This window comes from Apium graveolens, chromosome 1 (assembly GCF_009905375.1).
Source record: "Apium graveolens cultivar Ventura chromosome 1, ASM990537v1, whole genome shotgun sequence".
NCBI lineage: Eukaryota > Viridiplantae > Streptophyta > Magnoliopsida > Apiales > Apiaceae > Apium > Apium graveolens.
This window is the reverse complement of record NC_133647.1, coordinates 192307312-192322484: the sequence shown is the minus strand read 5'-3', so window position 1 is coordinate 192322484 and position 15173 is coordinate 192307312. Positions and strand designations below refer to the sequence as shown.

Below are 15173 nucleotides of genomic sequence, written 5' to 3'. Positions count from 1 at the left end.
GATGAATCTGCATTATCATTTTTAGCCTATGCCTTTTACAATCACCTCAGTTTGTCTTATATAGGACAGAGAGCATTAATTTGGCTACTGGACAAAATAGATAAAACGTTCCACTACCTAACAACCTTAGTTTGCTATAGGAAAATAGAATGACAGCTGGAAAATAGATGTGGTCCCTCATTATCTATAATGTAGGACGAGTTATAAAACGTACTCTGTATAATACACTAATATTACTTGCAATTTTGATATCTTCGCTTGTTGCAACTTGGTCTGTTATACATTTGCATCTAAAAATGACCAATAATGAAGTAGCTGTTGGAATTGATCTAGGCACGACATACTCGTGTGTAGGCGTTTGGCAAAATGATCGAGTTGAAATCATTGCGAATGATCAGGGGAATCGAACAACTCCATCATATGTTGCTTTCACTGATACGGAACGTTTTGTAGGAGATGCTGCTAGGAATCAGGCTGCATTGAATCCTGTCAACACTGTCTTCGGTAAAAATTTCAATATCTGTTTCGAGTTTTAGGTGTAGTTAAGTTTTTTTATTTTATAATTTTAATATTTGTGTGTATGTTGATCTTTGGATTTGATTAGTTTCTAATATTATGTGTGCATGTAGATGCTAAAAGGTTGATTGGAAGGAGATTTTACGATTCGACTGTACAAAGTGACATGAAGCTCTGGCCATTTAGGGTTATTGGTGACCATGCTGACAAGCCCAAGATAGTTGTGAGTTACAAATCTGTGGAGAAACAATTCTCTCCCGAGGAGTTATCTTCTATGGTTCTTCTGAAGATGAAGGAAATTGCTGAAGATTATCTTGGAAAGAAAGTGAAGAATGCTGTTGTTACTGTACCTGCACATTTTAACGACTCGCAAAGACAAGCTACCAAAGACGCAGCTACAATAGCTGGACTTAATGTGTTGCAGCTCCTTGTTGAGCCGACAGCTGCAGCAGTTGCTTATGGTATTGACAAAAATCTTACCAGTAGTTCGGCAGGAGAGAAAGTTGTCCTTGTTTTTGATCTTGGTGGTGGTACTTTTGATGTTTCTCTTCTTAAGATTGAAAGGGATAAGTTTGAAGTACTAGCTACTGCTGGCGACACTCACCTTGGTGGTGAGGATTTTGATAACCGTATGTTAAACTATTTTGTCGAGGAGTTCAAAAGGAAGCACAGAAAGGACATTACTGGAAATGCTAAATCTCTTAGAAGATTGAGGAACGAATGTGAAAAGGCCAAGAGAATCCTCTCACAGAATGCTACAACAACTATTGATGTAGATTCTTTGTATGAAGGAATTGATTACAGTACAAAAATCACCCGTGCCAGATTTGACGATTTAAACTTGGATCTTTTCAGAAGTTGTATGGATACTGTGGAAAAGTGTGTGGACGATGCTGAGATGGATAAAAGCGATATCCATGATGTTGTACTTGTGGGTGGATCTACTAGAATCCCAAAAGTGCAACAGCTGTTGCAGCAGTTTTTTGACGGAAAGGAACTTTGCAAGAATATAAATCCTGATGAGGCAGTTGCCTATGGTGCTGCTGTTCAAGCTGCTACATTAAGTGGGGAGGATAGTCATAAGATTAAGAATTTGGTTTTGCTTGATGTTACTCCTTTGTCTCTTGGGATTGCAGTCAAAGGTGTATTGATGGCTGTTATTATTCCCAGGAACACGACTATTCCAATGTCAATGCAAAAAGTATTTCGTACTGCTTGTGATGGTCAAAAATGTGTTAAGATCAGTGTTTATGAGGGGGAGAGAACAAGAACTGAAGATAATAATTTACTGGGAGAGTTTGTACTATCCGGCCTGCCACCTGCCCCAAGGGGTGAAGTTGAATTTACAGTAACCTTTAGAATTGATGCTAATGGTTTACTAAATGTTTCTGCTGAGAATGAGGATACCGGGCTGAAAAATGGCATTAAAATTAACAAAAGAGGAATGCTCACGAAGCAGGAGATTGATAGAATGGTAACAGATGCTGAAAAATTCAAAGCTGAAGACGAGGAGTTCAGGAGAAAGATTAAGGCAATGCAAGAATTTGAGAATTGTATATATAACATGAGGGACGAAAGCGAAAGAAATTACGAGCTTGAAACTTCTATTAAGAAGATGATTAGTTATTCTTTCAAGGAAGCTATTAAGTGGCTAGAGGCGAACCCAAATGCTGAAGTTTACGAGTATGAGTACAAGAAGCAGCAATTCGAAGCAATATGCAATCAACTTATTCCTGGCATTGCAGGCATCAGGATAGAAGAAATTGAATAATTCATTTGTTTAATTGCAAGTGTTTTAATGTTTATTGTGTTTGAATTTTCAAAATTACTTTACAGATGTGGGTTATTTATATTATATGTGGTGTAGTTGTTGGCATGATTGTTTCTCCTAATGCAACTTCTGTGCCAACAGTTCCTTAATCTTACATCACAATGCTGTTTCCTATCAAGATTTGGGTTTACATTTTACATCAGTGAAGTTAAACGGCAGAGTCAGAATCAAAACTAGATTCAGAAGTTATATCACCACAACAGCCTTAGAAGTTAGATCGCATCGATATCATTGCTGATTAAACATAATAACAAAGTAAACGATATGTTATCTCGCTTCGTGATTAGAGCTGGTTGCAGTGTTTGTAGGGTAAACAGAGGGGTAGGGACAGGTCTCCTGGTTACATACCGTAAGTTATGAAGGACATAGATGGTCGAGGGCAAGAGACTATTAGCACCATACCATGCCGCTGTATTATACTGCAGTACGTAAAATGATGGGTTCCCATGTATTCACACCAAAAACCTTATTTTACTCGTACTGCAATATGGTTTGCTGCAACAATCGTTTTCCCTAGACCGGACCCCAAAGGAAGGAGATGGTCGACAACAAACGATTGTGAAGAATAAATATCGATTACTAATCTTAATTGTTTAATCCAAGGTATACCCGGCGGCTAGCATTATAGTTATCAAATCTTCCAAACCTTCGTGTCAAGATCCGAGCTAGAGACCCCTGTCAAAAGACCTCAAACATCATGTCAAGTGTCAACTATTTCAAAACTTCAACGATCTAAAGCATGATATTTATATTATGAACTCATGCTTAGATGTTGCAAACAGATCAGGTCCCCTTTTACCAAACTCTTTCTTGAACAGTAAATATTTATCTCAGCAAACATTCTCAAGAACTACTAAAATCTGATAACAGCTGCAGCACAATTTAAAGACGACCTCCTTTTTGTTCATCCATTACCAAGTCCACTACTCATCATTTAAGACTACTCAAGTTAGATGATGAAAATTGATCTGTACATGCTTTTAGGTGGTTGATAAATTAATGTTGTTAAATTTATCTTTTAATTTCCACCAAGTTATGATTCACCATGGGCCATTATTTTATGTCATTCCATCATAATACAAAGTTCCCAACTGATGGTGTTCGTTCTAATGGCATTACAAAGGCAATGCAGAACAATTTTAAGGTAGACATAAACATATAAGGCTATTCTGATATCACCAAATTAAATGTGGTAATGAGTTGGGAGGGTGGATGCAATAAAAATACATTTGGTGCTCTTAAACAGACATGATCCCACACATATAAATATGTTTAGTACAATGCAAAGATTCATTTCAATGTAATATACTGATATGCCATATGGTTATGTATATGGTTCTGTGCTGGACTATTAATTTGGTCTTGTAATGTTTCCTGATTTCGAGAATATTGGCTCTCAATACTATGCTTCGACCATATCTAGGAATTTTTAAAGGCTTAATCTAGTTTCCTCATTCCGACGAAGGTTCTTTTACTTAGGAGTACCACATTCAGAACATGATTTTTGTTTAAGCACAGGAGTTCTTGCTATTAATATTAAATGGGGCGGCGTGGTGTAAGATTAAACGTCTATTAGTTTCATATGTTATAAACAAAGATGTGTATGGTGTAATGCATATGGATCATAAACTCTGCATTAGCTGATAAGCACCGGTTCTCAGTCTTAAAGCACTGCGGAAAAATGACCATATGTGTTGCATTGTGTAAAAATGTAATAAGCCAAATTAATTCAAATGATACAGTATCTCACTCGTAAGTAGGATTAAGGAAGGTATATCACAATCCTAATTCGTCAATAAAAATGAAAATGTAGGTCCATATAATGTTCCATCTCTCTGAAGTTATATGCAGAATGAGAAGGAACTGAAGTATTGTTCATTATGATTATATAAAGAACACTTGGCTTGTCCACTAAATTTTTCTATGACAAGCGCTCTACATATTGCAATCCACTCATTTGTAGCTTTATCATACATAAAGCCAACTATTTGGTAGTTATGTTTCTCAGTTTATAAATATTTTAAAATTTTGAACATATGACCCTCTCAGTTTATTTTAACATAAATTGCTCAGCTTTTATGATAATTTTGAAATTAGTTAACTCCTCTGATGGAATTGAACAAAACATGTTCATTATTTAAAACTTCTGACAGGGCCTAAACAACAAATGAGCATGCATAAGACAGGGCCTAAACAACAAATGAGCATGCATAGAATTGTAATTTTAGTGTGTGTGTGTGTTCATGAGTCATGGCCTTGTTTTGAATGAGTTTTTTGAATTTGCATTTATTTTGGAACCAACTACCACATCAATGCAATGAAATTTTATGTGGCAAAGATATTATTCTGGATGGGGTGCTAATATTATAATGCTCTGGTACAGCAAAACCATGTGTAACTGGGAAAATGAGTGCTAATTGTGTAACACAATATCCACCAGTGCAAAGCAGATCAAACTTGATAATGACTCAATATGCATTCTGGGTAATAGTTCACTCTGTAAGGACAATAGCCTAACCTGGAAGCTAGCCTACATAATTCTACAGCCTCTATCAATTAATTTTCTATTTTTGACTTCATTTCACTTTCCCTTTTAGGGTCTTGCAAACTGTTAAACTGTTGATATTAACAGAAAACAAGAAGTTGCAAACATAAACTACCAAAAATTTGTATTTTTCTGGCATACAACTACAATTACTCTAACCCTACTTAACAGAGTAATTCAACAATCTAACCCTACTTTTGAGTAAGATATACTGCGGTAAGTTTAATTTTGCTTGATGGATTAATTATATTGTTTCATTTTAGTTGAGAAATTTTAGTGTTTTTCATCAAGTGGAGAAGAAGAAGCTATAGTCTGTAAGTTATGAAGTAGGAACATGATAAATTCTAGTAGCTTGATCTGATAAGTTCTTGCAGCTGAACCTGCACAGCCCTCATCAAACCAGGACAAAAAAAGCTAAAAGCTTTACTACCATTACTTCTATTTCAGAGGTAAGAGAAGATGAGCAAAGTCATTTACACATAAATTTCTACAACTAAAACTATTCACTGGAATTCAATATTAGCAAAACTAAACTCAAGCATATAACTTGACAGCTATAATATACCTAGTTATGAAGAGGATTTGGACCTGTGTGAATGATCCTCTTGTCATCTGAATTATTAGATGCTAAAGGAGACGGTGAAGCTGCAGCAAAAGAAACGGTGCTGGAAGACCCGAGTTTTCGCGGTAAAGGCCAACTGGAAGGAGCAATGGTGTCATGGTTGGCTGAACATAAAACCACTTGAATCAAAAGAATAATGATCCAGAAGTAAAAGATTGCAGTTCTTGAAGTTGTAGCAGAACATCTTCTATTTCTACATCTTCCGCTTGTCGATAATCCTTTTTCTTCACTATAAACTGTCATTTCTTAGTTATGTAGCATGCAAATAATGCCAACAAATAATCTTGCAATTTTGTCTAGAGAAGAAAGAATGAGAAAGAAAGGAGCAAAGAAGAGAAGGAATTTTTTGCTCCTTGTCTTAAGGGTGTAATCACATGATCTTGACCCCTTGTATCATGGAACCTTCTTAAATATATTTGTTGTCTGCACTTATTACATTGAGTAGTACATGTAATGAATCATTGAAGATTGGACCTGTTTTAACTTTAGCTAAACAAGTTGAGAAATATATACAAATGCAGTAGGTTTGTGCAACTGTTTTGTGCTAGTAGTAATGTATATGAAGTGTTTTATGGTAGTAGTAGTAGTATATTTAGGTGCTTGGAGAAAGGTGGGAAAGTGTGTGACTGTTGAGTATTAATAGCCATTGTCTCCGGACAACGTACATAATATAAATTCAAGGGCAATGGTAGAAATATTGCTAGTATTTATTTATTTTTGAATAAAACAGAGCTTGACTGGCTGAGCTCTCTGTCAACTTGCTATAAGCCAGTAATTCCTTTAGGAGGGGACCTGAATGTTTTATTTTGGTACCCAATTTATGGTATCATGTTACATTAAGCTCCAGCTTCTTGGCTGTCATTCAATAAATCTTGTGTGTGTTTCTGGGATTTGACTTTATGGCTACTTAAATTTTTTGTTGCAAGGAAGAAATCATAATTGAGATATGAGTGGTGAGTAGTAGTAGTTGTAGCTGTAATAGTTCAAGCAATGCATTTATTTGATTAGGAAACGAGATAGGTGCAAATGCATTTTTTTAATGTCAAGATAACAGTGTTATTGTTGAAATGAACTCAGATTTGAGACTCGCTACCTTTTAAGTTCAACCAAAAATCGGAACAAATATCATGAAGGTTTTTTTGTTTATGAAATGTTCATGCAAGACTAGCTTCAGCTAGAATAAACATAAATATCAGAAAATTTATTTATTTTTTTATTATTTTTAAATATCTCATGTAAAAGAAGAAAGAAAGGGAAACAACAATCTTTATAGAAGACAACAAAAGAACCATTTAGAATTGGGTCAGCAACCTAGTCTTTTAGCAAAAGGCCCAATGAAGCCCAGCAGAATAAAAGGGATCCAGTTAAGCACATTCGTGTTTGCATGGAATATAAAGGCAGAATCATGAGAATATGCGAACACTGATTCGTTCATCTCCTTACTTTTCTTCTAACTCTTCTATATTTGTCTTGTGCAGACATTATTGCATGCTCTTAATTTAACTAATTTGTACGGCAGCTCCAGCTCTTTCTAGCAGTTTCAACTTACCTCGTAAAATTACTCTAAGCTACTGACCAGATACAACCTTGCCAGGTTTGTCTTCTGTCGCTCAAACAATTCCTTTTAGCTTGTGAATGTAAGATAAAATGAGCAGCATGATGTTCAGGATCACTGTATGGTTGATCTGGGCTTGCTAGTCCTAATTACGTGGTTTATCAATACAATTCGCGTAACTAGAAATTAAGCTTTTTCGATCTTGTTCCAGTTCCATTTATCTCTTTATTTATCAGCAATGTTAGTTTGTTCAACATGCTTTGAGCCGCATTGTTGCTATATGTTCTTGTTGATTTTATTTTTAAATTTCTTGATTACACAAATCCATTTGAATTTAAATGATGTGAATTAGTGGAAAAAATTCCTTTGCTTGTTTATATAGTTAATCTGCCTAGAATAGTACTATACTATCTGGTAATACTCATCACCTAAAGCATGTCTTTCTCAACTTATCATTTCTATTCTATTAGCAGGTTTTCTTGTGGCGTCCACACTTCTCTCCAGTGTCGCGCACAAGGTCTTGTTGACAATCAGTTTCAACTAATTGCCATTCTTAACTTATGAGTTCCCAGAGTACTTTAAAAACAAGAAGTTCTCTGGAGGGTGTGCATGGAGTCCAACTCGTGCCTCATTCGCCATTTGAATCGGAACAGATATATCCAAAGGGTGACTTGCATCAGTCAAGATGTGAGAATGCAGATATTGGAGCTACTCAGATACTAACAGTACAGTAAGCAAATATGTCCCTGCCAAGTAACATATAACACACTCTCTCACACACCGAGGGAGAGTATATCACGCTTGCATCTCTATAAATTGTGCTTAAATTGATTTGTCAGCACACGTACTTTGTCTGTTTCAGTATTCATAAAACTTATGCTGGATGCGCGTTGGTAACCTTATTTCTACATGTTTTACGCAGGAGAATATGGCAACAAAGACCTTCATGTCTGAGACCCATTCATGGGTGTTGTCTGAATGGTAATATCGACCCTGCTGATTACCTTTTAGCTATATCTGTCTGCAACTAAATTAGGATCACAATTCATAGCTAATGGTGTTGATAGCATAGATACTACTTTAGGGTCTAAAAACAGAAGGCTAGTGCTGTCGCAATCCCTTAAAAGTTCCCCTTTTGAAGGTAATGTTATACTAGAACTAATTGTCCATAATACAAGTTAATTAGTACCGAAAACCAATAGTCCTACATGTATATGCTTAATGTGGTTGAAGATATCGTGCAGAGTATCAGAGCTCCTATAGAAGCTCTACATGTTGGCTAACAGATTTTTACCCTTGTTGCAGGTGATAGGAACTGTGCAGAAAGAATTGCAAATGTGCTTACATCAATTCCTTTCGTCGTTCTTGGATACCAAGCCCCCAGGTCTGATTTACTAAATAATGGCACAATTGGCTTATGTACGTACTGTATACCAGTTGAGTGTTAATTTGGTCACAACCTAATTTTCCTGTTACAGAAAAAATCTGAATTGTAAGCTCTATGCTCATTCATTGATTGGAGTAGGAGTTGCTTCAAGCTTGTACCATGCTTCCAGAGGCAGATTAAGAAAATATTTGAGATGGGCCGACTATGCAACGATTGCTACCGCTACTGTGGTACATATATTCTATTTGCATTGGAGATTTTAAGTTTCCATTGAAGTGCATTATCTCAGTAAATATCAACAATTAATAAAGACTTACAGCACATTATAAAACTAAACATTACTGTTCAGACTTCAGACAACACTTGTACTCTTATGTCCTGCCTATGGAGCATGGACTATGTTTTTATGGTTCTGCAATCAAATATTCCTTCTAGATTTGAAATTGACTGATGGTTGACATATATACAACACAATAAATTTGTCGTAACAAGTCACATATTGATACAGTGTCTGTCAAGGGCGCTCAGGGATGAAAACCCAAAGCTGTTGATGGCAGCATCAGCATTGGTTTTACCTATACAGCCTCTAATGGTGTCAGCTGTTCACACGGGGATGATGGAGGTACTTTTCTTCATTTATTTTCCAACACACGATTGTATTTCAGCTCACTTGTGCCGATTTTCATTTAACTGCTCAACTTCTAACAATGGTGAACTACATAAGAACTACAATTCTCATTTTATATTTAATTACGGCCAATTTGTAGACTATTGCTCCTACAGGTTCACCTCATCTCTGGTACTAGTCCAGACTTAAAAGGCTTCTCATATTTATGTTTTACAGATTGCGTTTGCAAAACGAGCCCTTAACGATCCAAAACTCAAGAAGGCACACAATGTACATAAGATGTCCTCACTATTAGGCGTCGCACTATTCATGGCAGATGATGCTTTCCCTCAGACTCCATTCCTTCATGCCGGTTGGCATCTTGCTGCAGCTATCGGTGTTAGCACCTGTAACAAGCTTCTAGAGTAGTAGTCACAGTTCTTACTATCCAATTTGCCGAAATGTCCTAAATTATAAGAGCCCTTATAGCATTCCTAAGACGTTGAATAAAAAAGTAAAAGTTCTTCAATGAACTTAAAAAGCTTCAGTGGTATAGAATGATTATGAGATACAATTGTTTTATTTCCGTTTAGTATACAAAAAAGTTCAAAGTAAAAGCTTGTTCTTTCAAACATTCTAACTAAACTACTAATATACACACAAAAATGTAAATCAAAACATGCTGTAACGAATTCTAATAAACAATTTTCAATAGTAATAATATAATTTTTAGGAAGAAGATAACTGGAAAAAAGACAAGCTGCTAAAACTAGCTCCAGTTGAGCATGATCTCACACACCATTAACAAGATCAGAACAAATTAAAAGAAAACCTATAGGTAAGGAGAACTATAATTTTTAAATATACCAACACAGAAGCAATCCAGTCTCGCAATAGCCAACTAGAGCCTTGTACCAAAACATTTGATACATCTAATTTAAAATTGCATCCGAATCGTACAAGGTAACAAAACTAAATAACGTCGTATACTATTTCTTATTACATTTAAAATGAGTGTGTTTAAAGACACCAGAACAGAGTGCTCCACAAATCATCTAAAATGCAAGTTTCTTTTTCTGCCAGAGAAAACTGGAAATGGTAAAAAACACAAGTTTGCTCAAAAATCAAGGATATCTAAACAATTGCAAGGATATAGGAGTTGGAGATAGTCTTTCAACTTATTGACACAAGAAACCAAACTGATGGAACGTATGAAGAGGTAAAAACAAGCAGATAGTCTTTCAACTTTCATTACTTTGTCCCAGCATTGTGTGTAAAAATCACATTAATATCTGATACAAATGGAGACTCTAAACTTCAAAACCAACACTAGATCTCCAGAAACACTAAAGCAAAAGCCTTGGTAATAGATAGTTAACGTTTCCAACTCAGAAAACCTTAAATTATCATCTATCAATCATGGAGAGTACCCAAGATATCATCATCCCTGAACAAGTGATACCTGCACCAGACACACCACATCATAAACAACCCATCAAAATTGCAGCATCCAACAGATAACTATTAACTACGGCAATTTTGGTCTTTGTCTGAAGATCATACAAAACTAATTAAAATTATAAAAAAATGTAGATAATCTATGTACAAGATAGATGTATATATCCTGTTTAACAAGTCTTTTCAGATCCCAATTGGCTCAATGATCATAAAAAAATCACAATTCACAACTAAACAAGTCATTTCGTGTTCCCAATTTAACAACTCTTTTTGGGTCCTTATGTCAATGATCATACCATCTTCAGATTATTAAAATAGGTACTATTTTCAGATTACTGAGTCAAGTTGCTAGATATTCTAACCCCTAATAATCACCCGCTATACAGGCACCAAAATTACAGATTCTAATCAATCTTACACTTTAAGTATCTGCTCTAATTTCAATTTTCATGGTAGGAACTAATCCAATATTCCCGACATAAAAACAACAATAACTTGCTACACAATAGTTTTCGATAATAGATACTACCTCCGTCCCCCTCATTTTTTTATATTTTTTTCACATATTTGACACGCAACTATAAAAAATAGTTCCGGAATTCATTTTTAAAAATTTCTTTTTCTATAAAAAATTGATTTTTTATTTAAAAGAAAATTAATTAAAAAAATTATGCAACTACATCTAATAAGAGGCGAGCTCCCATCCCCAATATAAAGAATATCCCCAATGTAAAGAATTGAGGGGCTCGGAGAGTAATAGGTAAAAAGAAACGTACTCTTTCTCGCCAAGCTTAACTTGAGTACCACCATACTCGGGCAAGAGAACAGTGTCACCTTCCTTAACAGCTACCGGAATCTTGTTCCCTGATTTATCGAGAGCACCCGGTCCAACCGCCACCACTTTCCCAGAGTTTAGCTTCACAATTACACACATAACACCATCATTATCATTATCATTATACCATACACACAAAAACTAAACAAAACAATACATCAAAAATTCATTTATCGAGATAAAAAACACACTACCTCTATTAAAAATATTAATTTATCGAGATTAAAAATACACTCTGGGACCCGAAAAATTTAAAAATACATTATCTCTATTAAATCAGTAACCAGAAAAATATTCATTTATCGAGATAAAAAATAGGCTATCTATATTATGTTAGGACCGGAAAAAATATAATTTATCGAGATTATTCATTTATCAAGATTCGAGGATATATTACCTTGGAAGATTTCTCAGGAAGGAGAATACCGGCGGTGGTTTTGGAGGGAGGGACGATTTTCTCGATGAGAACTCTGTTAAGTGTGGGGATTAAACGCTTTGCCATTGTGATTCTTGAAGAAAAAAGCTTTGATTTGAGTGGTGAAAATGAGGGGTCAAATGTTGTGTTGGAGAGATGTATTTAGAGGGGGTTAGAAGGTTCTAGGCTTGAGGGTTTTTGTAGGGTTTTGAGTACTTATTGGGCTATGCTATGCCTTTGTTTGTTCTTTTCAGATTGATGGGCTGTTGTGGAGTTATCAGTGGGCTCATGTCGAGGTTTCTTTTAGGGCGTTGCTAATTACAGTAATATTTTACTTCATGCAGTAATATAAAATTACATTTATAACCCTTGTAGTTTTAATTGATTAGCTCTTTGTTCAAGGTATTTGATGACATCCGAGCGGTCTTTCGTTATGAAAATTGGCAACATCATTCCTTTTTCGGAATAAAGTCAAAAATTTAACTTTAAATAAAACATCTCCACACTTGTATTCATCTATTTTTTTAGAAAAAAAATTACATTTCAAATTTTGGTTTAGTGGTTACTGTTAATATAGTTTTATATATTGATTTAAGTAAGTATTTAAATTGCCATTTTGAAGTTTTAAATACATGATTGAATATATTGATTAAAAATTTTACATATACTCATAATACACTTTTAATTAATGTTCGTTTTTTTATTATTAATTTACATAGAAAACTAAATGATTATCGATCCATCAAAATTATTTTGTATAATTTTCACACCAAAAAGTATAAAATTACATATCAATACATTCAAATTAATTATAATATTAAAAAGAAATTGTGCATCACACGTTAAAAATAGTTTGCACAAATAATAATTTTTTACTATATAAATTATTTTCTTAGTGATTTGCACAATCACTTTCTGATTAATTTGTTACAAATTTATGCATTAATATTATGTTATATAGTTTATTTAAAAAACAATTATGATGCATTTTTCAAATTAATTTATTCAAGATATAAAATTAATATTTTTTAATGAATTTTTAAAATTTGAAATTTTATATCAACCATCCCTAAAAACAACCTTTCTATAATAATAACTTTTACCGAAATTTGTTGTGCATACAACACCAATTATCTGTATGGAAGGAGATGCACGAATAAATAACCCGTTTATTCATTTAAAAAAAATACATTATTTATTCATTTTACGTGGACAAGTGGGGAGACCTCATGATATTCACATTGGTTTACTAACTTACGTAAATGCATTTATTTGCACAAAATGCAAGTGAGGGTCAATATAGTAATCTCTACTAACGGTGAGAAGTAAAAATTTACTGCATTTAGCAATCATGTTCTTTTATCCAAATCCAAAATAAATGTTCTCAAAGTGATTTTTTTAATTAAGATTAAATTAAGATAAATATTCGAAACTCGACTTGATAAACATGGAATTTTTTCCAACTTGATAAAGAAGGAATTTGGTTTGAATTTTGATAACTCGACTTGATAAAAATTAATTTGAAACAATAATTTAAAATGTCAAAAGATGTCAATGATTTTTGTTTCATCAGAAATAAATAGCTAATTATTTTTTTAATAACATACATATATTTTTGTACTATACAACCTTTTAATATAATTTTTAGAAACTGATAGTACATATGAATTTTAGAAAAGCCGGGTCTGGACTCCCGACTCCGCCCAGTCCCGCTCACCCCGAGTCCGGACTATTGGTTCCCTACGGCCCAATTCTTAATTCTTAAGAGTCCCAGCACGTGAGACATATGTCCAATTGCGTGATAGGAACAACTGTCAATAATCAGGACACGTGTGAGAGGATCGTTAGAACAATTTTCAGTCATTCTCATCCTAACACATGTAAGGCATTTACCCCAGTCAGGTTTTCTCCGCTCCCAAAACCAACGACTACGATTCAAAGATACCAACCCCTAAATACTACTTATGGCCAACATTTTCTACACAGAGAAAATTATCCTCTTTGTCACAGGTTCGAATTTCACGGGAGGAGAATTTATGATTATGCCTCCTGAACCAGAGTCTGTCGCTTAAGTGCGGTTTATCTTAGTTCACGTGGTTTGCAGGCTATTGCATGAGCCCGTGGGGTTTACCCAGTGCACACCCGAAGGGTAGCGGCTGCGGGTTCCCTACGATAAAAAAAAAGTTTTGGGGTTAATCACTCTCATACACTTATATACACACATCCACCTTTCATTTCTATATATATTCATCTTCCTCAAAACGAGTTCTTACTCTCCCGCCGGAGGCGTCGCGGGACTTAAACCCCCTTCCGGTTGTTTTGCAGAAACTCCACGACAGCTATACCACAACCACCACAAAAATCCAGGCGAGACATCGAATAAGCAGCCCCGCACACCTGTTATCAGAAATATTATTTAAATATTAAAATTTATTTTTTTTACATTAATACCAAAATTAATGCATGTGAACATGAATAATTAGGCAAAGTAGGGCATCATTAAAGTTTAGGGTCGTTTGGTTCAAGATGCGGTATCGGGTAGGAATCAGGAATCGGGTTAAGGTAGTATGGGGTTGAGGTATCATATCTGATATCATGTGTTTGGTTGAGTGCTGAAAGAACATCTTTAATTTAAAATATTTTAAGTCAATAATTTTAATTTAATTAAATATATAATTTAATTATTATTTAAATATATTTTTTGGTTCATATATTTATTTTGGTATTAAACAATTACATTTAAATGCTAAAATATAAATGAAAATAGTAATTGATGCCATGTCACATATACATTAAAAAATAAAATGATTCCACGTCACATATACATTAAAAAATAAAAAATAATAAAAAGAAGTAAAAGGGAGTACAACAAATGTACATGCACTCCAAACACTGCACAACTCACAAGTGACGATCGACCTCCTCATTTCGGAATTGGGGAAAAACCCGAACACGTCGACTGAAGTGCGAGCAACCTCAAAGTGTGATCGATAACATCAAGTACTCTATTCGTCTTCTTCGTCTCGTTGGATAAAGGTATGTATTAGGGTTTTCTCAAGTTTGTTCTTTTACCTGGGGTTTGTTCAAGTTTGTTGTTTTGGGTTTGTATTTGTTGTTTTGGGTGTGTTTTTATGTTGTTATATATATGTTTTATGTAATACATGTGATTTGTGTTCGTTTGTAGTGATTAATTGATTAGGGTTTGTAAATGTGTATGAAACGTATGTCAAATTTTACAACTGTATAAGTTATCCATCACGGGGAGTTTGGTCTGCAACCTGAATGTATTTATATTGGTGGTCAATGTGATGTTGTGAATAATGTTGACCCGAATACACTCTCTTTTCGGGAATTGGATGATTGGGCTCAAACGTTTAATTATAACTCTGAGAGTCTGGTGTA

The 15173-nt window shown here is 34.6% G+C and overlaps 3 protein-coding genes across 3 annotated transcripts; 2 read left to right on the top strand and 1 right to left on the bottom strand.

Annotated features, from left to right (window-relative positions):
- Nucleotides 1–231: 231 nt before the first annotated feature.
- On the top strand, nt 232–2484 carry LOC141674465 (heat shock cognate 70 kDa protein-like). Its single transcript, XM_074481171.1, has 2 exons — nt 232–504; nt 630–2484. The coding sequence occupies exons 1-2, from the start codon at nt 297–299 to the stop codon at nt 2285–2287; spliced, it is 1866 nt and encodes a 621-aa protein (XP_074337272.1). The 5' UTR covers nt 232–296; the 3' UTR covers nt 2288–2484.
- A 4509-nt stretch (nt 2485–6993) lies between these two features.
- LOC141674452 (uncharacterized) lies at nt 6994–9959 on the top strand. Its single transcript, XM_074481162.1, has 7 exons — nt 6994–7108; nt 7543–7799; nt 7992–8050; nt 8375–8453; nt 8548–8686; nt 8965–9078; nt 9301–9959. The coding sequence occupies exons 2-7, from the start codon at nt 7630–7632 to the stop codon at nt 9490–9492; spliced, it is 753 nt and encodes a 250-aa protein (XP_074337263.1). The 5' UTR covers nt 6994–7108; nt 7543–7629; the 3' UTR covers nt 9493–9959.
- A 318-nt stretch (nt 9960–10277) lies between these two features.
- LOC141674461 (10 kDa chaperonin, mitochondrial-like) lies at nt 10278–11963 on the bottom strand. The gene is made up of 3 exons (XM_074481168.1): nt 11754–11963; nt 11298–11437; nt 10278–10525 (listed from the first exon to the last, which is right to left on the bottom strand). Exons 1-3 carry the CDS (start codon nt 11856–11858, stop codon nt 10477–10479), a joined length of 294 nt encoding a protein of 97 aa, XP_074337269.1. The 5' UTR covers nt 11859–11963; the 3' UTR covers nt 10278–10476.
- Nucleotides 11964–15173: the final 3210 nt, after the last annotated feature.

Bases quoted from the DNA above. Each gene is read 5' to 3' on its own strand.
- LOC141674452 (XM_074481162.1), top strand. From the start codon at position 7,630: ATGAGTTCCCAGAGTACTTTAAAAACAAGAAGTTCTCTGGAGGGTGTG. The intron at 8,454-8,547 runs GTCTGATTTACT...TTCCTGTTACAG, and splicing joins CTTGGATACCAAGCCCCCAG to AAAAAATCTGAATTGTAAGC. The intron at 8,687-8,964 runs GTACATATATTC...ATATTGATACAG, and splicing joins CGATTGCTACCGCTACTGTG to TGTCTGTCAAGGGCGCTCAG.
- LOC141674465 (XM_074481171.1), top strand. From the start codon at position 297: ATGACCAATAATGAAGTAGCTGTTGGAATTGATCTAGGCACGACATAC. The intron at 505-629 runs GTAAAAATTTCA...GTGTGCATGTAG, and splicing joins TCCTGTCAACACTGTCTTCG to ATGCTAAAAGGTTGATTGGA.
- LOC141674461 (XM_074481168.1), bottom strand. From the start codon at position 11,858: ATGGCAAAGCGTTTAATCCCCACACTTAACAGAGTTCTCATCGAGAAA. The intron at 11,438-11,753 runs GTAATATATCCT...GTAATTGTGAAG, and splicing joins TTCCTGAGAAATCTTCCAAG to CTAAACTCTGGGAAAGTGGT. The intron at 10,526-11,297 runs GTACGTTTCTTT...TGTCTGGTGCAG, and splicing joins GTTAAGCTTGGCGAGAAAGA to GTATCACTTGTTCAGGGATG.